The sequence below is a fragment of the Hippoglossus stenolepis genome, chromosome 13, assembly GCF_022539355.2.
Source record: "Hippoglossus stenolepis isolate QCI-W04-F060 chromosome 13, HSTE1.2, whole genome shotgun sequence".
Lineage (NCBI taxonomy): Eukaryota > Metazoa > Chordata > Actinopteri > Pleuronectiformes > Pleuronectidae > Hippoglossus > Hippoglossus stenolepis.
Genome location: NC_061495.1, coordinates 14281582 through 14308493, shown reverse-complemented (window position 1 = coordinate 14308493; position 26912 = coordinate 14281582). Strand labels below are relative to the sequence as shown.

The window sequence follows — 26912 nt, the reverse complement described above, 5'->3', positions numbered from 1 at the left end:
TCTCAGATGATTGCACTTTGCCCAGAAGCTCAATGTCACAACGACTGGGAGATGTCTGTCTGGTTTTTTTTATTTGTTTTTTTTTCCAGGAACATAGACTTCTATAGCCAGCATGTGATTCCTGGAAGCATGCATAAATAAACAAGTGATATTTTGATCAGCTGCTGTCAGGATGGTGAATGTCATGAGGAGGACTCCAGTGAGGGAGGAAATGGGGTTTGTCCAGCAGCACTTAGACGCATGACTCCAGGCACCCTTCCCTCCTCTCGGGGCTTGCTGCCACTCTCCATAATTTCATCCGCGTCAGAGCAGATGCCGCGTGCAGGTTTCAGCTCCGCGGCTCCTCTGCTGTCTGGAGACTCTGTGTCTGCTCAGGGGTCCTGACTGACCACCCGCTATATGGAAATATGCTTTTGATTTGAAATTAGATTTTCACCTTAGTATTTATTCGTCATGAATTGAATCTGAGTGTTTGAAGTGTTCGTTGTGAATAGTTTTGAGCAGGAGACATTACCTAAGATTCGATGCACCACTGCTGTTAGAAAAAATGAAATACACAGCTTTGTATTTCAGGTATTATTTCAAATGCAAAATAATGGTTTGGGCCTTGAGAGTGAGCCAGAAAAGTGAAGATTCAAACAATACAGCGTTGTTGATTCAGTGAGACGCTCTTTACTATCTATTTAGCACCTGGCTGTGTAGTTCCGCCCACACAGAGTCAGTGTATGTGTATATTTCCTTCTCTTTATGCAGAGTTTGTGATGAGTGTTACTGTAGCTGACAGAAGCTGGCCAGCCCACGCATACCTGACACCGCAGCCTATGTGTCACAGTGGTCTTTGCACAGTCTCGACTATGCCGAGACCATTTGAGCAGCGATACAGGAATATCCACAACAACCCCGACGCACAGCTGTATGAGTCTTGCAGAGAAACGGCATCGTCGGAAAAATCAATGTCAAACACGCCGCAATCTATCATTTAATGTGCTAATTTATGTATCGAGCAGCACGTCTGAATATTGTTATCGTGGTTATACACAGCCTAAAACCACAGGAAACTCCAGAGTTATTTTTCTGCTTTGCTTATTAAAGACTAAATCATTCGTCTTAATTGCAAATCAATTGTTGGCCCTCACCACGAACACCATGGTGCTGGGCGGCCAAACAGAATATTAATGCGGTCCACCCTCCACGATTGATCTTTTGTGAAGTTACCAACTCACACACAAGGATGTTGGAGTTTGTATACTTATACAAGAATATACAAAAGTGAATTCCCCTCTCCCCTCAGCAGCCGCATATAGTCCATGTGCCCTTGAGCAAAGAACCTAACTCAGAGTGACTCCAAAGAGGCTGCCGAGCAGAGAGGAGCAGACACAGCGCTGGCCGCTGCCGCGTGTGGATGTGTGTGTGACTAGATGAATGTGGAGCCGGACGATTCTGAAAAGGGCATGCTTGCTCAGCAAAGCCATTCTTTATCTAAGAAATCCTATTGGACCATCCAGTAAGAGTGTGTAGGATCCAGGTAGGAATTCCACAGTGCACGTCTCTCCACAGGGTTTTTCAGAGGATTTTTACACGGACATGTCTGCGACTGAATCAACCCTCAGTGGGGTCTCTGACTGACAGGCCTAGCTGTTGTATAGGAGTTTTCACAGGATTCCGTGTGGTAGAGGGCAGAATGTCAAATTCCAAACAAAACCCTTTTCTCTATTTCTGAATAGGGTAACTTTCAAATTCGATGAGACGACATTAGATTAGTTGGCTTTACAATGCATTAGACCTTTTTGTTGAATATCTTTGACATGCCAGCATATCATTTACTTCTTTTTTTGTCAGCAACTGGGATTTTATTGGAAGCCTTTGCTTTTAACTGTCACAGTGCGGCGGTGTGCCGGCTCTCAAAGCAGCCCTCCGTAGACCAGTTATTCCTGACAGACCAATCAATGACCCAGCTCCTGACTGACATGTGACGTTCAAAGTGCTCCTTTTGGCAGCCAAATTGCCAGCTCAACCTCCAGCTCCAAGGGGCTGGAAACCTATAGCTGCATACTTTCTATAATGCGGATTTAAAAATCAGAAAGTCGGCTCCCTTTTTGATGAGCTGTGGTCCTGTAGGAAAAGAGACTGAGAGGCTCCGGTTGAGATAACAAGCTGTTTACTCGGGTGCATGAGGGCCAACAAACCTTTTCAGATTAGCAGTTTGCTCCGGGTAGACTTATAAATTACACATAGTTCTGACAATGTGTTTACAAGAATTTGTTTTGCAAAGCAGACCTCTGACAAATTACCAGAAGAGAATTGTGTATTTGTCTCTTTTGGTACCTTTCATTGGTGTTTGGCCTTGAAATTAAAAAATTGTGTTGACGTTTTACAATCGCCGGTCAAACAAACTCCATCCTGGACCTCAACAGACCAAAAAATTGACCCCGCAAATCTGTTAAGACCTTGCCCCCAAAATGTTTTATTGAATCACCATTATCCTACAACCTCACGAATTTTTAACATCCTCCATTTAACAAATTTGATACATCACTGAGGCCCTAGTTTTGTCAAATGAAGATGAACAAATGATCTTGTGACTCAGTGTATCGATTCTTAATTTGCACTTTGCTCTAAGGCGCGGTTCACATCTATGGAAGCTCGCATCCTTGCATGCATTCTATTTATCTGCAATTTGTCTGGGTTAAGTTGACACAGACCTGGATTTACTGCATGTTTTTGATTACTCTGTTTGTGCACAAATATAAATCCAAACCCAACCAAGCCTTTGAGATAATCAGCTGAGCCAGACCCGAAGTAGTGAGACCCAAGTCTAGTTTTCCCTGATTACAAGCTCGTGCGGAAAAATTATATCAAGTAGATAAACCAGCCAACTTGACCAAACTTAATTTCAATATTTTTGTTGGAAATTCAGCCCGACGGCTCCAGGCAGGTCCCGAGGGTTCCAGAGGGGTCCCGAGGGGTCCAGAGGGGTCCAGAGGGGTCCCGGGGGGTCCTGGTGGATCCCGAGGGGCTCGGATCAGGTGTCCACTCTCTATCAGAATATAGTCCGGAAGGCAAATGCCACAGTTTCCTGACCCCCTGAGTGCATTTTGCTGTTTAACCAACCATTTGCATCCTCCTCTATGGTCATGGCTGGTCACAGTGCAGGAGACTTGGCTATTATTACTGCTGGCAACTTTCCCTTGAGTGTCTTTTCAGCTGTATTCCGTCCACAGATGCCTCCACTGGTTTTGTTCCTCAAACCAAATCATGTTTCACGCCAAAGCATCTATTGTGTCCAAAAGTTGTGGTTTATTTCTGAGGGAAAAGAACGCAGCTTGTCTTTTTTCATCAGCTCCCTCTGAGATTGGTCTGTCTGAAGACACATGTCTGCCATGAAGCTGATCATCCGTCAGCAGACACACAGATTCCCTCTTCACCACAGAGAAAGGCTGTGTGAAACCTCCTGCACAGCTCTGAGTGCACATTGAGGAACTGGAGCCAAACTGAACTAAATCAGCAAAATGTTTCTGCAAGTTGGGTGCATTAGAATCACCTCTGTTACAGCATTTCAGCATTGTTATCCCATTGTTGCAGCTTTTCCAGCTTTTCATTTAAACAGACGTCTTAATTACTACATCGTTTTAATGATTTATGTCAACTCTCCTGCTCATTTCTATTCTCATAGATTTCCCTAAATTTGCAATTATAGAATATGATCCCTCTCATGAATTTCCACTAATTAGATTAAAATGTCTATTTTAACTTAACAGTGTTGTCACTGACTCATACCGAGTTCATCCATAATGTTATTATTAATAGTAATCACTCCAAAACAAAGCGTAGAATTATATCAAATATACTTTCTGCATTACCCAGACATTTTGTCTTAATCACATTAGATGTTTATCTCAGCTGACACTTTTGACTGATGTATCTAAAATAAAGTTTTTTTTTAAATTTAAATGAAATTAGTTTTGAAAGTGCCATTAATCAGTGTACACATCGCTCAGCGCCACTGACAGTTTTCATTACCAAAAACCAGTCACTGAGGCACAAATCATGTTTGGAGATTTGCATATTTAACAAACTGCTCACTGTCGTCTGTCAATCCCAATGGAGTCCAGAGAATACTCACAGTAACCGTATTGGCCAACACCACAAGTCCTGGATACTGTGGAGGTCAGATCCTGTCAGAAGAAGGAAGAAACACACGTGTGAATGTAGCATATCCACTGAATGTGTTAATCACGTTGCTGGTGTGCGACAACAAATCACATGTGTTTTCGATCATGGAGAGTCGCAGCATTTTCTCTCCCCGATTGTGTGATCTGTCATTTCACCTGAATCGCTGCGCACTGATGACCACTTGAGAACCATTACAGCTTTGTCAGGTCCATTCTGATAAGTGACTGTAATGTGCGCAGGGAGGGAGGGGGCACATGGATCTGTTCTGAGTATTACATGTGACCTAGCTACCATCCACTGCTCCACAGATGTGTTACAGCTGCTAATACAGGAAACGACTGACCTGTAACAGCTGGAGACATTATGGCGGTGGCAAAAGGTGGAAGTTGGGTAACGTAGTGGATGGATGGATGGATGGACTTTCACACATGATAGCGCCATTCGTGGACCATATGAAACCATTAGTCATTAGTGTTACCTTTATCCTCAGTCGTTATTGTTACCATGACGACAAAGGTCTGGTATCGGAAATCTGAGGGTTGGAATAAATTACCTCTATCGTCATTGAGGTTGAAGGACTAGTTTGTTGAGATGGACAAAGCTACTGTTAAATGCTCCAACCATACTAAAACATCAGTATCGTCCACATCTCTGATGATGACAGTAGTAGGAACAGGGTTAACGGTATTAATAACCGACGTGCTTTTACAGGGACAACCCACGCAGCTCATTATTTTTAATTGTCCCAGCATTTGAATGTTTTACAGCTGGCTGCGTCCACACATTTACTGCTCTTACCACATCCCCATACCAGTGAGAAGCTGGAGGCTTTAAAGCTTCACCAATCAATATGTTTTATTAATGAATAATTAATGATTATGAGTAAGCAAGGCCGTATTGAAGTACCATGGGTAACTTTTTTTTTTTTACGAATGTGCCCATGTAACTTCCACAGGCCAGAAATGGGAACACATCAAGTTATTCATTGGGCAATGTGTGATTGATATATAACAAGTAGTATGTCGCTTATAGTGACAAATCCACAAAGAGCTGTCGAGAGAGCCAGGATTAATAATACGAAATAATAGAGATTATATATTGCACTTAAATTTATATTGTGTCCAGAAGTGGCTGGGTGAATTATATGTATGAGATATTAACACGTGAATATTGTGTTTACAGCTCTTTCCACCACCATCAAGTGGCCCAAAAAAATCAATTAATGCCGCCATAATGCTTTGGGTTCAGCATATTGCCCTATAAAGAACAGAAATTTAGGAATATAAAAGCTTTTTTGTAATCACCACTCTCCTTTATAGGATTGGAGTCTCTCATACTAGACTTGAACTCATTTTGCAGTTAAATGTTTAGAGTTTCAGAGACTATTTAAATATTAATCTTGGTCCTTGAAAGGCAGCACTTTCATTACAGAAATGTAATCATCTCATCTCGATCTGTTTCTGGTGAATCACATGAAATCATGAGAAAAACAACAAGGCTGCAAACCCTATAGACAGACTATCATATAGGAGGATCAATTATTTCACATCATCTGAACGCCTTATGCTTCCAGTATATTATGATATACTCCAGTCAGAATCTGTATTTAGGATTTATCCACCCAGATGTGTGCTGTCTATCAGGGTACATTAATATATTGGGGGTTTAAAGGTGCAATATGGACAAGTCGGACTTCATGCACTGCAAACACAGAACTTATTGCTTTGCAGAAATATATGAGGAAGGCTCCTATTGCAAAGTCAAAAGGAGTTTACTGGAGATAAAAAATCAACAAAGCTGTGAGGTCTCTTCAAAATATAATCAACATCATAACGCCCTCACTGATATGATGTTTTAGAATTTTTTGGGTTGTCTCTACATTTGCTGTTGGAATTGCAATTGAGCAAGTTTCCTGTTTAGGCAACATTCTATCTTAAATGAAAAGAGGCATGTATATACTGTGATTTAGCTGGAATTCCAATAACTAACCAACTAAGCAGTAGTTGGGCTTTACTTGCTAAATTACTGCAGGTCACTTTTACAGTTTCAGAAAGAAAGGTGCAACCAGCATCACCACAGGCCAAGCAAACAGGCACTGCACTAGTAACCACATGGTAGGGAGGGTTTGCACAGGTACCGAGGCATATCTACTTTATTTGTGCCAGGTACAGAATCATTTACACCAACACATCCACTTTTGAAAGAAGATCAGACAATAACTTAACACTTTTTTTTCCTTTCTTCCCAACTCAGAATTCTTCCTGGAGCTCCTGGAGAACACGGAGAGGTCCCTGAACGAGATGTTCGTGAGGACTTACGGCAAACCGTACATGCAGAACTCGGAGGTCTTCGAGAACCTGTTTGCTGAGCTGAAGCGCTATTACACCGGGGGGAACGTTAACCTGGAGGAAATGCTTAATGACTTTTGGTCGCGGCTACTGGAGCGTATGTTCACGCTGCTCAACTCCCAGTATGTCATCACAGAGGACTATCTGGAGTGTATCAGTAAGTACACCGACCAGCTCAAGCCCTTTGGAGACGTGCCCAGGAAGCTCAAGGCTCAGGTTACGCGGGCATTCATCGCCGCTCGCACATTCGTCCAGGGGCTCTCTGTCGGCCGGGAGGTGGCACAGAGAGTGTCAAAGGTAAATGGTGTCACTCTTTTAGGTAACGGATGGTAAAACACCCTATCACCTGCTAAATAATCAGCATTTGACCTCAGATGGAATTAAGACTTAAAATAAATTTGAACAGGCTCAAGGTTTTTGTTTTGTGTTTATGCACCGTGCACACATTTCCCCTTGGTTTAACGCATGAACACAGCTCCTGCCAGATACTTCTCTGACTAATGTGGGCTCTCCTGGTGCATGTCCTCAGGAAGTTTGGGGCTCACGGCGGCTTGTTCAGGTGCAGTCTAGAAAAACAGTGCCGAGGAGAAATACCCCTAGACGCTGAAAACAGAGAAACAAAGAAAAACCTTGCCCATCACTGTTTATCGCTGTCTTGCCTAATATTTGTTTCGCCCACTACGCAGCAGCCATTAATCGTGCTGTAGGCTCAGTATTCTGTTTGATGCGATGTAATCTTAATGTTGCTTCTGCAGTATATCCTGCTACCCTGGGAGTGTGTGTGGTTTTGATCGTGTACAAAGAAAGATTAAAAGGGAGAGCAGGAAGGCTAAGGCTTGGATTTATTCACCCTCGACAACAACAGGACTGCGAGCCTCATTCTGGGCAAAGGGAAGCGCTGATAAGCACTACACTGTAAATCCCCTGCCACCCTGCTTTCTCTTCGCTACTGTATTAATATGAGTCAGATTGGATAATCAACACGATGATAAATATTTATAGGTTCTGCTGTAAAGTACAGACACGGACACCAATGAAACCAACCCTCAATCATCGGAGAGGGAGAGAAAGACACCGATCCTCTTCCAGCGTTCTTTTCCTGCCGGTCCCACCACAGTGCACTTGTTGAACTTTGAACGCGTTCCCCTCGCCGTCTGTAGCACAAGCCCCCCCCCCTCTTACCAGTAGTAGTGAGAGAGGCTCATTTAGACACGTCCACAAAGGATGTGTTCTTAGTATGCGTTTACTGAGTTACACCCCGCGTTTCGTACATTCCAGCATGTCCCAGCGTCACCTTTTGACATTTCAGTGGGACCTGAGATCCAGGTCATGTGTCTGGGACCACAACCCTTTGATCCCCAGGGTATAAACTCATCATGAGGGATTGGGTGTAAGCCTAATGGAATAAGACACCCTGCTAGAGGGGGTCTGTTGCTCGCTGTCACTAAGATGTGGCATCCATACTTATTGCTGCTGGGATATACGAGTGTATATTGAATACAAGCAGATGATGTATTATTTAATTTCTCTTTGCAGCTTAAGAGACAAAACACAAAAACCCGGGCAGAGTTTTGTGTGAGCAGATTTTAGTTTCAGGAGTTTGTGTCTCACAAACAAAGCTCAAAGTTATTCTGGATCATTTCCCAAACAGTGCATCTGCCTCTGTTTATCCAAAGTGATTAAAATCTTATCATTATTTGTCTAGTTTTTGAATTGTAGAATTGTAATCTCTTATTGGTTACTAAATAGACTACATTTATTATCTGAATAAACTCACTGTGGGAAGATAGCAAGGTATCCAACGGATGCATAGACAGTCGCAGTGTTTTATAGAAAAAAAAAAATGAAATTGTTTATTAGTTCCTTCCCCTCTTTGCTGCTGTTGTTAATCATTATTTATAGTACATGATAATTTAATTATTATAATGGCTTATGCTTTATTGTTTAAAGTGTCATTGCATTCTTATTTCATTTTAACCTTTGGTTATTTATACTTTGTGTTTTATAAATAAGTATAATCTTACTTAGCCAATTTACTTTCCATAATTTTGTGTTGAACAAATGGCTTTACATTAATGTTACTATTTTCTTCAACGACTAGAAATATGACAAGAGAGATGAAGCCATATGATTATGCTTTGATTAGCTTTTTCTATTAGTTCACAGGAGTTACCTGACTGTTGGGACTGTACTTACATTACAATACAGACCAATCATAATTATTAAACCAATATCCAATAATGGTGTTTTTAAATCACTTGTTTGTATGTAAGACCAGCAAATTGTTGTAAAACACACTAAAGCCTTTGAGATATAAACCCAGGTCGGCCAAGCTGCATAAATATATACAGCTACGACAAGAAATTATTCATTTAGTCCAAAAAGTCACATGTTGCAGGATGATTTCCAAGAAACATGTTTGGCAGCAGGATACGCAAGTTTAAAAAGTATGTTACAGCTGGAAAACCATCCTTAGCTCGTAAGAAAGAGCAAAACTTCTCCGGGGAGAATCAGACTTTTGAAAGCAGCATCTGATAAAAACCTCCAATTACTGCCAAAGAAGGCAGTAGAGACTATCATTTCAACAAGAACTTACTTTGTGTTATATAAAAACTTAGCTGGAATATGCAAGGAAAAGTTGCATCGTTCTTGGAGTTGCAACTGTTTGGATCAGCAGTTTGTTTGGATAAAGACCATTCGGCAAAACAAGACCTGAAGAACATCCCAACAGTCCAGCATGAACACACAAGGTCCATCCTGTTATGGGGGTGTTTTCTGTTTCGCTCCAGGAAGTGGTTAAACTTTGACCGTGTCACTGGCATCATGGATTCTTCGAAATAGAAAGACATTTTGAAGAAGATTATGGTGCTCTTAGTTTGAAGTAGAAGCTTTGTAATCACTGGACATGTAAGACAGTAAGTTCCTAGAATTGTTTCTGGAATGTCCTTGATTTGCCGCCTCAGTCCCTGAATTTATACCCACGGAAAAAAACCTTGGTCGTAAAGGTCGATGGATGCATAACAAAATATTATGAGAAGAATCATTTTGCATTTGGGTCTTTTTGGAGAATATTGAAACTGCCTTCCTCTAAAAAAACAACCTCACAGGTCGTCTGCAGCTTGTTACGACCATAAGTTTTATTGTTAGTCAACCTCTAGGTATAGTATAGTGTATGTAGCACATAGAGCAATAAAGTTCTAATTTAATAAAACTATGACAGCAACCTTAACTGCCTGTGAATGTGACCATGATGACAAAGGTCTGGAACCCCTGCTGCTCAGACTGTATGTATGTGGCAATGCAAATGTCTGAGTCAGTTCCTCTGGACTTTCTCTGGAGTTTTTCCTGCCAGTTCCCTAGTAAAATGTCTGGAAAAAGTCAGAGTGAGCCAGTGTGAAAATGTCCAGATCCAATTTTCCGGACTTTTACCAAAGTTCTTATACATATCTGTGGTTATAGGGCCAATCTACCTATGATCATTAAGGTGGAAGGACTTGTACTTCTTCTTTTCCAAACTGACCCATGCAAACGCTCCTCCCAAGACCGACTGACTCAAACCTGGAAAACCAGTCTTGTTAAAGAGGATAAGAAGAAAAAGCTCCTCCATCCTTGATGCAACACGTTTTTTTTAATGACATTCACAAATTGCTATAATTCTCTTAAGTAAGATGTCACCAAAAATTTATGGAGCATTTTTTTTCCTCAACACCACAGTGTTATTGCACCGGATTTAGATTTTATTTTCTTAAGGAAATGAGACATTAATAAGTGTCAGGGAGACGCTTTTAAAGGCAGATTCGCAGCCTGTAAGATGTTTAATAAAATACTTGTTGGTGCTTCATGGAACACAGAAAAGAAAAAAAAGTCCATTAGCTGTGACCCAGGAGCTTTGATTCCGAACCTCTTGACAGGTCTTCAAGAGTGCAAGTATTCAAGTGTTTACAATGGGACTGTTGAGTGCTGCTCTTTAGAAATCATGTAATAAAGTCTGTTTTAGTGGGTCACGCAGTCAAGTTTGTGTTCGCTGTCTAAAAATACCACTGTACTGGCTCACACAACACTAATACGATTTTGCACCTTGCACAGCTAATCCAGCCAATGGCCGTCGTAGTCCTCTGGTCTAGTCTGTGGGCATTTCTTCGATCTCATGGTGTTTCCTGAATGAAGCTTCAATCAAACATTGATCTAACAGGATTTTAACAATATCTACAACATTCTTCAACCCTCGATCCTTCCACTCTCGTAGCAAGTAGAGAACCTGAATCAGGGGACAAGTCATTCCTCTGCACGTTTATGGCTTCCCCTGTGTTGTTTCACGCTATTTAGTCTCTACTGACTGACTCTTCAGTCTCCAGCAGTCACACAATAGCGTCATGTAGTTTGTTGTTTGTGAAATTAGGTTGAATGAAAAATTAAATATAGAAAGATGAATATTTGAAGAGCAAAATGTTTGACAGCTAATTCTGGCAGAAAAGGGAGCGAATAAATATTTAATTTTAATTCAGGGCAAATTCTCTGACAATCATCTCACAGGCTGTGATTGACAGTGACTGCATGCAACGTGTTTTGGACGGAGGGAACTCACTCTTTTCTTTCTGAACATGTAGAAAAATCTATGACAAAAGATTTCTTTCTAAATAATAAACCAACAGCAGTTTTCTGATAAAATAAGAGATGTTCCAATTCCATTTTCCACTTCCTGTTACCGATTCCGTTTCCTGGACTTTACGTATAAAGGCCGATACTGAGTACCGATCTGATACCACTATATTTTCAAAAGTAACAAGATTCATGACTTACTTTAGCAGCTCTTCAGAAGCTGTACGAGTATACATAGGCAATTGGACTTGCTTGTGTTTCTTGAAGACGTTTCTTCCCTCATCCGAGAGGCTTCTTCAGTTCTGGAGGTTTCAGGTATTGCGCCTCTGTGGGTCTGTACCTGAAACCTCCCACAGGTCAGTTAGAACTGATGACTCGCGCCTGACGCCAATTTCCAGTGCTGGTGTTGGAACATCTCCAGATAAAACTTTAAAAAAGTTTACATACTGTATTTGACTTCTCTGAACAATTCTGGCAATGTGAAATGGCAAATATTCAAATTCCGTGTAACGAAAAATGAGAAAATATGGTTAAAATGATGACGTGTTTCGTTGGAGCTGCCCAGATGCTAATGACCGCTGTCCCACTCTGTGTCCTTGCAGGTCAGCAGCACTCCAGCTTGTATGCGAGCGCTGACAAAGATGCTTTACTGCCCTTTTTGTCAGGGCATGCCAGCAGTTAAACCCTGTAAGAACTACTGCCTGAATGTCATGAAGGGCTGCCTGGCCAATCAGGCGGACCTGGATCCAGAGTGGAACCAGTACATTGGTAAGTCTTATAGATGTTTCTTTTTCTGTGTGTTTATCTCGGGTTGTGTGGCTTAATAATGCATGTGTTTGACAGGGGGGAGAAGCGCAGAGTATCACATTGTATTAGCGCTCACAATAATGAGGCATATTCATAGATTAAGTTCTTTCACCTTCACCGTCCGAGCATTTGCTGCTTTACAGTGTTGCATTTTAATTGCTGGGCCGAGTCCAGAAAATAACACGAATTACTTTAAAAACTGTACCAATAAAAGCATGAGTTGAATAAGCTGCATGTTTTGAACCGACACAGTACAACAGTGAAGGCAGTTCAAAGCACGAGCTGGAAGCTGAAGACCGGGTGGTGGATTTTGGGAGATTGGCAATAGCTGCAAGTCTTTTACAACACATGGAGTAACTGGATTCAATTTAAATCTTTCATAAAGACTGTAATAATTAGAAATGGAATTCAACATTTTTATTTTAATACCATAGATTATATAGCATTTAAGTACTTTTTACTTCATAAATAATGTTTTTATGTGGTTTCAGTTTGACTCACTGAATTTTCGAATAATTCACGTTTCACAATTCGGTATGAACGTCACAAATTATTGTCTTTGATAAGCCCCACTGATTTATCAGTTGGTCAGTAGCAATCTTATTTTGAAGAATAAACAATGCAGAAATACATTTATGTTACAAGTTTTTCTTTCTTAATTTAAGTTTATATATATTTGGGTCAATCTGTGTTTTCTTTATATTCATGTCGATCTTTTGTAAATAATTATTGATATGATAAATAAAATGTAAAAAGTGGTTTAAATCCATTCTTAAACCTTATAAGTCGTCAGGACTATAATATTCTATATTATGTTAGAGTGTGACTATCTATGTTTAGTTTACAGCTAAAGCTGTGTCGTTATAATATTTTAACAGTTTCATTGACACACGGGCCCTCGGCGAAGCTTCTTTATTTTTGTTCTTGTATCAACATTTTCCTGCATGAAATGATTCCATTCATGTGATCTTCTCTCCTGCTGGGCCAAACGGGGACATGTAATAGGGCAGAAGAGCACCACAGGGAGTGTCTAGTTCTGTAAAGAGACGTTCATCGGGAACTTGTTCGGCTCAGAGACAAAGACTACAAACATGAATGGAATATTTATATATTTGTTTAATATTTAATAAAAGTGTGTCACACAGATGTTTTCGGCTGTCAGCTGAATAAGCTCATCCTCCAGGATTGAACGGGAGCAGTGACAGAGAGAAAGTGATTATAGGCTGATGTGGGGAATGGAAGAGTGAGCTGTGGCTGCTGCTTAGAAAATCGGTGGGAAAGAATACACTGAAATTTCGTATGGACTGTTGATGAGGAAATTATGATTTAATTCAGTTCATCAATCATAATATACATTATCTCAAGGCACTTTGGAAAACTCCCTCATTAACTGGAAGAAGCCTCCAGTAGAACCAGACTCAGTGTGGGCGGCCATCCTCGACCGGTGGGGGTGAGCAGAGAATAATGGGCAGGAGAGGAGAGATTTAGTGGTTTTAGTATTGGCGTTTTAAAGTACAATTAAAGAAACAAAGTCAAATAAAAAAAAGCTGCAAAGAGCCTCGGGTTGGATTTGCAGCACCAATTTTGTTTATGTTGTAAGGAGTCATTTGATTTGTGGTTATTATAGGAAATGTATCTTAATGACACTTAAAAGATAAAAAAGTATTTAATTAATGTAGACATGTAGACTTTGAAGAAGACAGTAAGAGTAGAATCAGCAACGGCCTCTACAGGGAAGCTCTAAATATGAGCAATTACAAGAAGGAGAATATAAGGGAATTTCTTCAGTATAAGAAAGTCCCTTTATTGATTGATTGTGCATTGAATCTCAGTATAAGAAATTCCTTCATACTTCTTTCTTTTATATATTTTGTTCATGTTTATAAGAGCAGATCACTTTATATCACACTATGTATTTGTAGTAATTTATTAGGTCAGTGGTAGGTTTGCAAAACAAACGAAAACGCCCAGCCTTAACAGATTACTATGATTATATAATACAATACTGTTTATACTATGCATTATATCTGACAGTTCATTTGTGGGATCGGTCATTGCCTGTCAGGCAGCAAAGAAAACAACATTAGCAGGCCTGTCCACGCTGTGCAGATCTGTTTTACGTATTTTCCACGGTGGCCTGAACGGTTCGGCGTGATCAGCGAGCGCAGGGCAGAGCAGAGCAGCTGCACTGCGGCAGGAGAAACGTCAAGACTGACAGATGCCGGCTTGGGTTGTGTTGGGGAAGCCACATTAATCAACTTAACTGACCCGTCAATACCTGAAGGGGCCTCACAGCGTATGTAAATCCCACCGTGCTCTCTCAGACTTTTTCTTTTTCGCACTCAGTCTACCAGTGGCTCATTGTATTCTCACAAGTGGAAACAAAAGTGAACACTTATCGGAGGTAAGCGCAGCAGAATTGGCTGGTGCAGATTGTCAGGGCTGGACATATGTTATTTGAAAGATGCAGAGGTACTTTGTTCAATAAAAATAAAATCACAAAGAGGCTTCCAGTATTTTTGTTCCCCAAAAGTGATGTTGTCAAACATTTTAAACCAAACTGACGAATGTGAAAGAACAGCTTGATGCATGTTTGTCTTTAAAACCGACACTTTATCCCACGATGTTTTGTGAAATGATCATTTTGATTTGTGAGGATTTGTTGTTTTTGTTCATCCAGGCAAACACATGACAAGCTGCCTCAACAGAGCTTTCCAGATTTGAGTTTTTCCTGAATTTATTGTGTTATTTGTGGCATCGTATCACAACACAGATTCGCTTTATCTATATTATCTAACAGTCACAACACATCCGTCGGAAAATGATCAAACTGTATGTTAACCATCCAACCGTTCCATTTTTTTCCTACATTATTCCATATATTATATTCATAAATAGAAAATATTTAAGAGATTTTAGATTAAGTTCAAACTATTAAAATTACTTGAATTTAAGTTTATTGTAATCCGAAGCTCATTACAACCACGAGAATAAGACTGTACCTATATAAAATGCTGCATGTAGACAATTGCCTCTTAAAGACCCACTAATGTACAACATTGGTTGCTAAGAAACACCTGTCAGAGCTTACAGTACATTCAACAATCCACAAAGTAAACATGGCTCCATCACAAGCCGCAACAGCACGTCCGTTAACTACAGTTTCAACAGGCAAAGCAGCGTCCGTCTGTTTTCGTGTTTGTATAAATATTACAAAAATAATCTCTTTCCAATTTCAAAGCCAGTTATCGTGTGACAGTCCTTTCACCTTGAATACATTTCTTTGGACTGCATGAGACAACTGTGTCTCTACTACAATATATTTCAGTTCATTTTACAATCCCTCTTTCTGGCTGAATAAATCTACATTGTTGGACAAATGAATTAAGGTGGTTCAAATCAAAGTTACCAAGTTATAAAAACACACTTTAATTTGACATTTTTTTATATATGTGGTACAAATTGAAGTATTTGTTTTAAGTTGGTCCAACTATATGTCTAAATTGACCAATTAAATAATTTAAATGTGGACACAGCTCCTCTTCAGTGTGACATCTTCTCATGTCTGCCATCCATCCCTGGGCAACGTTCGTTCTGTCTTTATCAGAGCTCTTGTCAATTGGATTATTGTTCCTCTGTGATAAATGCCAGCTCTATATCTTTTGGCGCTGACATTTCATGCTCATTATGGGATGAAAGATTTTCCAACTAGCTTAAGGTCTAACCACAAAAGCGGTATTGACTCGGCCATGGGAGTTAAATTGTCAGGAACGCTCCTTCCCGTTCCGCACAGACAGTCAGATCAGTGTAATGTGTAATATGCCATGTACATGAGGAGTATGTTAGTATGAATCCTGATTTACAAATTAAATGTTATATCTCAGACGTGGCTTTTATTCATCTTGACCTCGTTTATGTGTAGCGGTCAAATAAAGCGGGTTATATTACATTATTAGCCCACCTCCACCAAGGAGGTTATGTTTTCACCCCTGTCCATTGGTTCGTTGATTTGTTTGTTTGCTGGTAAGCAAGATTACGTAAAAACTATTGGACAGTTTACTACGGAACCTGGTGGAAGGATGTGGTATATGTCAGGGAAGAACCCATTAAATGTAGGGTCAGATCTGCAGCAGGGGTCAGAATAATTACATTACATTTCATTAAGCTGGCGCTTTTATCCAAAGCGACTTACAATATGTCAATCAATCATCAATCAAATTGTATCTGTATAGCCCATATTCACAAATCACAATTTGTCTCATAGGTGTGACATCCTCTGCCCTTAACCCTCAACAAGAGTAAGGAAAACCTACAATACAAATATTTTACAGGGGGAAAAGAACGTAGAAAGCTCAGAGAGCCACATGTGAGGGCTCCCTCTCCCAGGGGGGACAGAAGTGGAATAGAGCTCCTTCACAATAAGTGCATTCAATCATGAGGGAACAAACCCAGAACAGCAAGAATCAAATAAGTACATTACCTTCAAAAAAGCCAAACTACAAGTTCTACATATAAGTGCAATATAATTGCAACTAAACAGAATTTTTATTTATCTTTTAAATATAAACACCAGAGTTGACGATGGTTATTAGACATTATCTTTATACATTTTTGAAATTTTTACTGATTTCCCAAACAAGGATTCATGGATCTTGATGAAATAAACTAGGCATATTTAGGGGACTGATTTCTTAGGGTCTTGATGTTTGAATTTAAGGGGACTATGGGGCCATAGTGTAGGTAAGTGCCATAGTTACTGAAAGAGAGTAAGTATTTGGCTTGAGGAAGATTGGGGGAAACTGCTGAGGGTCCTGCATTGCTGAAACAGACTTGTAGCGAAGATATTCCTCTTAAATTCTGTGGCATCCATTAACACCGACATCATATACTTGCTCCACTGACCAGAGATGACCAGATATTGGGGAGGTGGAGATTTATCCAGCCAAAGACGAAGAAATCCTTTAAATCTGGAGGCTGTGCCCCTGATAGCAATGATTTTTTCCCCCCATTACTTCTCACTGCATGACTTCCACTTGAAACAACACCCTATGATTAAATAGAGTCAAACCTGCGACTGAACTTGAACAAAAAGTACTGACACCACTTCACAATAACTAGGTTCTCACACTCGTGTGTACGTTATATGAGTGTGAAATGAACCCGGACTGTTGTGGCACTGCCAGAGAAACTTAACTAGACGTGTGTATTAAGAACAGCTGCACGGCTAACAGATGTGGGGAAGTGAAATGTCTCAAAAATGTATTCTTCTGAATTTATTTTTTCTTCCTTTTTGTTTTGCCTGTAGAAGAAAAGCAGTAATGGTTCAAGAGTCTGCTGTAATGTTCCAGTTTTCTCAGAAATTAATTATTTGTTGTTGAGACCAGTCAAGCATAAATGATGGAGAAATTGCCACCCTAAATCACATCATCCGTACTGCATTTGTATGCATGTGATACATACAGTGCATCTTTTTGTTCCTGCAGCAGCTAAAACGGGAATAATATAACGTAAACATAAGCTAAATGGAGCCATAGAGTAGATTAAATGTGCTCTGCTGAGTAGCCACTCTCTAATCCATTCGTTCCCACTGGAGAACAAATCCTCGCTGACCTCTCTCCCCATTCTGCTCCTAATCACGAGACTGGCTCGGCGCATTCATTATGAAAACAGATGCTTATAAAAAAAAAAATTTTAAGCTGTGTATTTTATTAATTATTGCAATAAAATGATTGCAAATACCATAATTTGATTTAGAAGTGAATTTGTATTATTCTTCTGATGCACTCCGTACCCTTTCCGAAACGTTGCATTTCAAAATGTGCAATTTGATGAGATGAAGAGTGTGCTTCGATTTTAACTACGAGAATTATCTTTAGCACGGAGCTGCTGATGAACAGCTGTCAGTCTGTTCCCGGCACCTGAGAAATCGGCACTAAACATAATTAGGCCCCGCACAGCAAACCCTGGGAGATAAACGGAGCATCACTCTCTCTGCATAAATCACTGCGTGTCTGCTTGGAGATGATCGCTTTGGCGGTTTGTTTGATTTGTGTCGTTGCTGAAAAGAAACCAGCTCCTGGTCGTGTGTTCTTTTCGTCGACGCAGACTGTTTTCTAACCGTTTTCGATGTTATTTATCAAGCTGTCGGCACAAATCGATTTCCTCTTCCTCTCTGATCATTTGAATATCAGTCACACGTCGCGGTGATAAATATTGTCCTCTGCAGTTTACACCCCACATGTATTTTCTTATTTTCTTTGTTCTGAAACATACTTGACATCAGTGGATTTTTTCCATCACAATTCTCAGACCTGCTGTTGGCTTAAAGTCATTTTTTAAGTAAACTTGAGTGTGGAGCAGCGTTATTTGCACTCTTGTCGGATTGGTGTTTACAGGCTGTTACCGCTCTCTCCGGAGAGACGTGTCACCACATCGCAAGTGATCTGCATCGATTCTATCTGCTCATTCCTTTTTAATTAGGTGATTTGTTTCACTCGGTAACCGGAGCCAGCAACAACCTCACTGTTTATGAAAATTGAAGCCAGCGAAACATATTCTTCCCTGTGTGAAAAATTCCTCATGAATAAAATATTGACTGGAAAATAACCTTCCCTAACACACAGGGAGTGGACAGTCGGACCGCACACAGACCAAAGTATTTGCCTGCTCGTGAGGGTGAGGAAGAGTTTTGAATTTTGTGCTTTTACCAGCATCAATCACACACTAATATTCTGTGTCTCACACATTTGAACTTCACTATGATTAAGGGAATCCAGTGACTTGATATTTGAAACATTCGCTTAATGTTGAATGTTGTTCTGACAACACATAGCCTTTGTCAACAGGCATTTCTGCAACCAGAATAGAATAGAGCAGGAATTGAATTGAGTTTTATTAATGATTAAAATATATTTAATCCACTCTGCAACTGATCTGACAAAGAAAGAGAGAGAGAGAGAGAGGAGAGAGAGAGAGAGAGAGAGAGAGAGAGAGAGAGAGAGAGAGAGAGAGAGCAAGTCCATTGAATCAATTGGTACTTAAGTGATGTAACTGTGAAAGGAGACTTGAGTCACTGTGAATGGTGAGAGCCACGATTAACCTGCGAAATGAAATAATCACTGATTAATTAATTAAGTATTCAGATCCTTTCCTTAACCTTCGAGATGTTCCGTTATCATTTCTCACTTCTTGATACCGACTTTGCATATTTTCTATTATTAGTAACACTATTGCCGGCCCTTGAAACCCTTGACTTCCCACTGAGAAATATTATTAAATTGAATTGCAGCTAGCACTTGGTTTTCAAGTGATTATCGGGGAAAAGAAAATCACAGTTTGATCTGGGTGAAACTTATATACTTTAAAGATGTGGTAGCTGATTGGTACATATGGTTCATCTCATCTTTGTCATTAAGTACAGCACATTGTGTTACTTAACAACAGTAGCTAGGTAAAAGTAGATGTCCTAAACTACATTCCAGCACAGGAAATAAAATAATACATTTTAGTGATAATACAACGGGCAAAGACAGAGAAGCAAGTGATGAGAGTTTTCTCTCCTTAAGATCATGAATCAGCTCTGAGCTTCTTTAAAATTATGACCCTGAAGCCACTTTTAATCAGCATTATTACGTGCAGTTTTTAACCCCTAACACATTGTCATGACATTTCTATGATTGTCGACAGATCTCTTGATGAGCCTCCAAGCTTTGCTTCTTCTGTATAATTGTCTCTAAGGAAAGAATAAACAGATCTGATATTTGTGTAATAAATCATCATATGGCCATCAGAGCTACAGTGGATTTAAAACTTTAGAGCTTCAACTCTCGTACGAAGCCACGGGCGATTATATTTAGTTTGCATGTCAGGCTGCTAGACTTGAAACACCCACATGTAAAATAATGTTACTGAATATCTCAGATCACCGTCTTCACCTTCCATCCGATATAAATCGAAATTAGCATCAAGTATGTCTGCAAAATAGTTTGTGGATTTCTGAATTTCCATCTGTCCAGAGGATATATGTTTTTGAACATGAATGATTTAGAACAGCGGTGCCTAAAAGCCATTTCACCCACACCTCGAGTTAAATGGATTTTTAATAGTTGTTTGCACTGTCTAATCTTTGCAGCTTGTTTCACCACCCATGGGCAATAGGTTAAGTAAATACAAAGCACCACAGTAAAAGAAAATATCCCTTCTGCCAGCACTCAAAATATCCTGTAAGATACAAAGAGGTGCTTGTTTAAGACATACAATCTGTTAACAGAGCAACTACAAATGACCTGATAACTTATTGGAATTAGCAGAAAAACTTTACATTTAGTTTTTAAAAACAGACTTCAATATACTGAGACTGAAGCTGCTAAAATTTAGATGATTTTTCTTTCACTGAGAATCCAGGCGCTCTTAAAATGAGGCTCACTCGTTTAACAGTATTCCATGAGTACGTTGACGTTTTTTGAATACGAGTGCAGCAGTCTGCCTATGATTTTTATGAGAAGGCAGTTTTTATATGCTCCTGATGTACTGACCATGAAACGATACCGTATACACTGTAAAAGATTGGGTCAAATCCACAGTCTTCTGGGGGCAGTTACTTTATGGAGTTCCTGCCAGTTTCCTGGCAACCCGCACTCCAGCTTATAGATACCTGCAAAACATGTATTGCCATTTATACACTTTCTTTTTATATGGATTAAAGTAATAATATATGATGTGTGGGTTAGTGAACTTGTTGAACAGGGCTGTTCTTTCAGGTCCCAGTCTTTATGCTAAGCTAACTATCTGTGAATAAGGGTATTTCTCAAAATCATTAATTATTCCTTAAAGTTCAGTTAAAGCAAACGTCAGGCTTCAGCCATCTGAATTATTCAGATCAATATAGGAACTTTATTCTGGCAGTCGCATTTAAGTTTTTTATTGTCAGTCTTATTCTAAAACTGGACCTTTGGGAGCTTTTAACGTAATGAAGTAATTTAAGTCTGATGAATAATTAAGATGACTTGAAAAAACTGATCTCTTCATTTATATTTTTTAAAGTACCCTGCTCATTTTGTAATAAATTTCAGCCAGTGAAGAGAGCAGTTTGAAACATTTTTGTCCAATAGACGTTCTGACTCTTGAAATAAGTGGAGCCGTCCACTTTTCTAAATGGGGTTCCATCCATCCATCCATCAAATATCCGTCCACCCATTATCTATACTGCTCATCCTCTGAGGGTCATGTGGGAGGGGGCTACAATCCCTCCTGGCATTGGGCGAGAGGCGGGCTACACCCTGGACAGGCCGAGCTTCAGGATGTATGTGAAAATCATGCAAAACACACTTTTCTGCTCATGCTGAAAAATGGTAAATGAAAAAAGTTTGAGAAAGTGCCTGACAAGCTAAATGCTCTTGAATAGGAATAAGATTATATCTAATAAATCTAATACATAAAATAATATACGTTGTATTTTTCATTGGTCTTTTTGCGATGAATTTAAATTGTAGATTAATGGTCCCAGCTGCAGGTAAACCGTAAACTTGAAAACTGAGAGCTGAGGAAATGGCATTAGATTATAAACTGTACAGTATATTCCCTTCACAGTGAAGTTATCACTGGCACATTATAGACCCAGTCGATATCGCCCAATTACAGACAGACAAATATAGAACAGTCTGTGCTCCTTGACACGACCGCACCAGGTGAGCGTTGTTCCCTCGTTCTGTTTCACACGCAAACGCACCTGTATCTACAACGCTCAATTCCATTTTGTCTCGTAGTTCTTCGCTCCGTCTAATCGCTCTCAGTTAGTTGAGCGGATCTAATTACAGATTCTCTTCCCACCTGTGCAGTTATGAATCTGCAGAAAGAGGGAAACTTGGCGAAGGGAGAGGAACAATTCTCTCTCCGGTGTCTTTACGAGCAGCGAGGCCCCTCGTTGCTTTTGCCCCCGAGCTGCTCGGCCGCTCAGCTGGTACGGATCACGGTGAAGTGCTCCGCTAACACTTGGGTTTTCGCAAAGTGCAAGCGAGGAAGGTGACTGGAGGGGTGGGGGTCGATTTCTTTAAATTACATGACACCTCAAGCTCCATTAATAACACCATGTGACGACGGTGTGCTTGTGAACGGCTCATTATTGGATTTTGCTGCTGGGTTTCATTAGCAGTGCAGTGCAGCATCAGTGTTGCTCTAGCATGGGTTTAGCATTAATTGCCACGCTTACTGTGCAGCTGTCTGTCAGCGTGTGTGTTATCATCACGTCTCTGTTCAGGAGTAATGGAAAAAGAACGGTGATGCATGAGTCATGTTTTATTTTTAAACAAGACAGAGAGTCTCCGGCCATGTGTCCAGTTAAATGCCAACATGGGCATAAATTACCTGCAAAAGAGGCTGATGTTTAGCAGGTAATATTTCCTATTTTCTTTATTTTAGCTTCCACAGTTAGCATTCTAATCCAATCAGGGATCACCAAAGTTACTTAAGTTAAACGTAAAACATGGCACTTCGGATGCTAGGGGTCTCTTACGCAAAACAATGGCAAATAAACAAGTTTGATGAAGAAGCGAGGGATCATGGGAGTTGTTGTTTTCACCTCTATTGTTAATGAAAATACTCGACTCAAGTGCAAATCATGTTCACTTTACATGGTAAACGGCATTGAATGATCGTGACAGGCAAAGTATATATGACGCAATTAAAAAGCCATCAAAATGAAACGTCCTATTACCTCGAGTAAAATTGTGGATTTCTCTAAACGTGTCTAAACGTTGTTGGAAACATTTTGAATAATGTAAGTACACAAGTCAACAGAATGTATAACACAGGTCTGTTGATCCTAAAACCGAAAGGGGGCTTAAAATGGTGTCGCAAATTTTAATGAAAATCAGACTTTTCACTCAAAACACCAAATGTAAACCTTGTTGTGAAAGCAGGAGACTAAAAACTGAGGATACAATGTTTGGAAAGCAGAGAAGCTGTAAGAAAACAGTAGTAAACCTTTTAAAGTCAATGGTGTAGATGTAGAGATATTTAATTTGATAAGTAAAGGAGATAAAATGCCTCTAAAAGGTTTGAGAAATGAATAAATAGAGTCCTCCTCTGAGACTAAAAACTAAAAACACTCAAAATGTTCACATCCATTTATTTAACATTTGTCAAGAAATTGCTTCTGAAACAAACATCTCTAACTCATAGAAGAGTCAATGGATGATTAAAAACATTGAGATTCATCTTCTGGGGATAATGAATCCAATAGATTTTGAGATATTTCACTTTGGTCACAAAGTAATTCACAGACCTGTTTACAATCCAAAGATCTGTACCGCCAATGTGGCTACAATCCTTTTAAAAGCAGTTTGTTGCAAGAGCCAAATACATCTTCTAAAAAATGTTATTGTGTATGTATTTTATTTATTTATCTTTATGTGTAGTCACAACATTCCCTTTGTAATACATGTGTCTTTGTATCAGTGGCGGAAACTCTTGATATAAAATATTTATATAAAATATTAAGTTTTTCTATGACTGGCCTTACAATTCGCTGAAGGTCGACAAAGATAATCAACATGATCACCAGCTCTTCTCTAGCAGCCTTGCAGGAATTTAACTTCTATTATATGAGGTGGTTTCTTTTCATGAGAAAACTATTTTCAAAATGCTTTTAAAGTCTGAGGAGAAGATGTTGTTCTTTGTCGTCTAAGTGTCTCGTCTGTTTTATTGTCGTTAATACTTTAAAGGTTCAATCTTTTTCAACGTGTGTGTGTGTGTGTCTCTTTGTGTACCTGTGCACATATACAGTACATACGTATTATGTACAAAGTGCGGCCAAATGACAACATGCCTTTTTTTCCTGTTCCATTTTCACACCATTCCACGCGGCACCATTAGCTGGTTGACTGAGCCACAGATGAGCTGTGCTTTACAGAATCCAAATTACACCAGAGCCATTTTTCATCCTGCGCAGCTCTTCACAGGCAAAGAGTCATAGATGGGCTTTTTCACTTTCCTTATTTGTCCTTGTCTGCTGGAGGCCTGCCGCTGGCCGACATAGCCTGAATTTAAGTGGACATCAATCTCGATAAAGAGGCAGAGCCCAGAGTAATATTACCTCTGCAGATTTCTTTTTTTCCTTTTTTTTTTTGTTCGCCGTTTAGCAAGACAGCACAAATAAGCATGTTTCACATCACAAAGTGAGACATTGACCTCCAGTATGAAACACAATATGTGAATAACACACATAGCGTGGGGGGGGGTTTAGCCTCTACATGTCTGTATCCACTGAGACGCAATCTCAGTTGTGTTTAATTTTTTAAAACCTCGGCTCAGAACGGGACGAGACGCGTCTATTTGCATGGCTGTGACATGGTGATAACAAGATTTCCTCCGGCTGGCCAGTGGCCTATCTCCGTGCTGCAAAAGTGACGCGGGGAACATTTGGCTCCGAGTAGCAGCGAGGCCACTGCGGACTGGACTTCATGCACTTTTGGTAAATGAGAGTCATTAATTCTGCATGTAGGTAGAATTTCTTCACACGTGGTGCAGGAGCCCCTCTTCCTCTTGGGGGGGGGAGTCCGTACCCTGGCCCTACTCAACCCAGTCAGGACCACTTCTCATTCCCCTCTCTCTCTCTCTCGTCTGTCTTCATTCTCTCTCCTCCAGTCTCTCCCTTGTCTGTCTCTGTTAGGTATAAAGCTCCCTCTGTTTGTCGAGCCCATCTGATAAGTTGCAGATAAGTCACCATTGTTTGGGAAAGATTTCCATCGCCTCTGATGCTGCAGGCGCTCTCTTCTTTTCTCTTATTATGAAATATGAGCTGTTCCCACTTGGCTCCCTTGACCTAAATTTTCAGTATTTGCACTTGACAGTTTTTTGAGCTTTTTTTTCTCATGTGTTTGTGTTTGTTATAAAGTAAGCAGACGTACCTGAGGCAGCTGAATGCATTTACATCATAATGAGATTGAAAAGCAGCCTGCGTGGCTATAGCACATTCAAATTTATGTTTTTCAGGAGCTACAAAAGGCAAAAAGGAAAGGTTCAGCCTTAATTGCAGTTCAGAGTCAAGAGGAACATTATGACAACTGATATGCATCAATGATAAAAGACAAGAAGCAACTGTTTCCTCTGCTGGGGCATCTACACTTCTCCGCACGGTCGCACAGTGCTGCGATGGAACGGCGACAGTAGAAAACCATTTGGCACTGACATACTGTAGTCCGTCACCTATATTCAAATCTAAGTGAGCATCACAGGCCATTTGCAATCCACAGTGTAAACAAACAGAAGAGCTCTTCAAAGGCTCAGACTTCAACATAATTGGAAAGGAAATGGAGCCAGAGCTGAGCTAATGTTTTTCGGCTCTTTTCCTCTGCCATTAGTGAGCGCAGGTCCCAGAAGAATAAAAATCCGGACAGGTCTGCTGTCAAAGAACAGCAGAGTAATTAGGATTTTCTTTTCTTCTAGAGTATTTATCTCCCATTTCTTCTTTAACTCTTTCACTGCCTTACACGCCATATACAAGTATATGTTTTAGATTAGGGTCCCTTGTCTTTTTATATAGTTATGTAACTGGTCTTTGGTCTGTTCTCTGAAATATCACCATGTGTCATTCTCTCTTGTGATTAAAGCAGCAAGCAACATTATATAAACTAGTGGGGTGCCCGTTCTAAACCTGCCTGTGTGGAATGGGCTGTTTGCTTGTTCTGTGGTGATGCTGGTTGCAGCTGTCTTTCTGAAAGTGTAAAAGTGACCTGCTGTAATTGAGCTGCAGCGAGATTCAGTTGTTGTCGCCGCTGTCGTGAACTTGCCTGTTGTCGTGAACTTGCCTGTTGTCGTGAACGTGCTGTCGTCTTAATCGACAATGTCACTTTCGTTGATGAGTTCCAACCAGAGAGCGTTTATTGATTTTGTATGTATCGCGTGTCCAAATCGCACCAAAGTCCACCCTGCACTTCCTTGGACACCTAACAATACACGTGGCAAGTTTAAGGCCGATGCAATGAAAGGTTCCCGATATTTGCGAGCCACAGGCAGACTGAGATTTCTGGAATTAGATGATATTAGATGTTGCTCAAAAGACAACAAGCTGTTTATTGTGTTTTAGTGCCGATCAAACGAGCAGTCACTCGTGGGCACGCCATTGTTTCTGTGTAGTCTCCCAACGACAGGATGACCTAATTTACTGAGGAGGCAATTGTAGAGTCATTATGACAGCCTGCTGGTGAGGTCTGATGCTGGGAGGTCTGTGGATGGAGAGACCTCTCCTGACAGACTGTCTACAGGCTGTCTCCAGGTCTGAAACTCACACAGTTATCAGCTGGTGGTTTGGTGATGTCCAACTCCCCGTGGCATCCCCATTAAAATGCAGAACTGCCATTACAAAGACTTTGGCATATTAACAAAGAACCTGTGGGGTTTAGAGCACTTTAGAGCACTGTTGCGTGGCGATATCAATCAACACACACGACCGGTAAATGTTTGCCTAGCCGGTTTTAGCTGCTGTGCCAGTCCATCACAGTTATAAATATTAGATATTTAGAAGATTTCTGAAGCGATCACAGGTGCTAATTGAGAGTGTTCAAAACAAATGGACTCAGTGGAGATGATAATGGAATGTGTATTATGTTCAACAAGGCCTTCTGGCTTGTGTTCACACACAGGGATAATAATGAGCCGTTGACCTTTTAGTTTCCGTTGCCCACAGCAGATTTAAGTAAGCGCTCTGCTTTCGGAAGTTCTATTAAATCTGTGACTCATCAGCACCACTCGCTACATGCAGCCTCACAACATTCTGTTGACTTTGTTAAATTGATCTACATAAAAATTGAATTTGCCCCAAGAAGGACTGGAGCCTCGTAAGTGTGTGCTGGTGGACTGTGATGTGAAGGCAGAGGTAATTGAATTTACTGTGTAGTCATCAGAAGCCAAGACACAACGGTTGAGTGTTAGAAAATGTGACGTCCAGTGAAAGGTTGCATTGAATTATTCTTACTATTTACATTATTG

At 40.3% G+C, this 26912-nt stretch overlaps 1 protein-coding gene across 2 annotated transcripts in view; it reads left to right on the top strand.

The window, feature by feature from the left end:
* Window positions 1–26912, top strand: part of gpc6b (glypican 6b) — an 82647-nt gene that overhangs the window by 24625 nt on the left and 31110 nt on the right. For both annotated transcript variants that reach the window (XM_035175283.2, XM_035175285.2), the window contains exons 3-4: window positions 6427–6818; window positions 11723–11888. In XM_035175283.2, the coding sequence (XP_035031174.1) occupies window positions 6427–6818; window positions 11723–11888 (558 nt within the window). The remainder of the gene's footprint in view (window positions 1–6426; window positions 6819–11722; window positions 11889–26912) is intronic.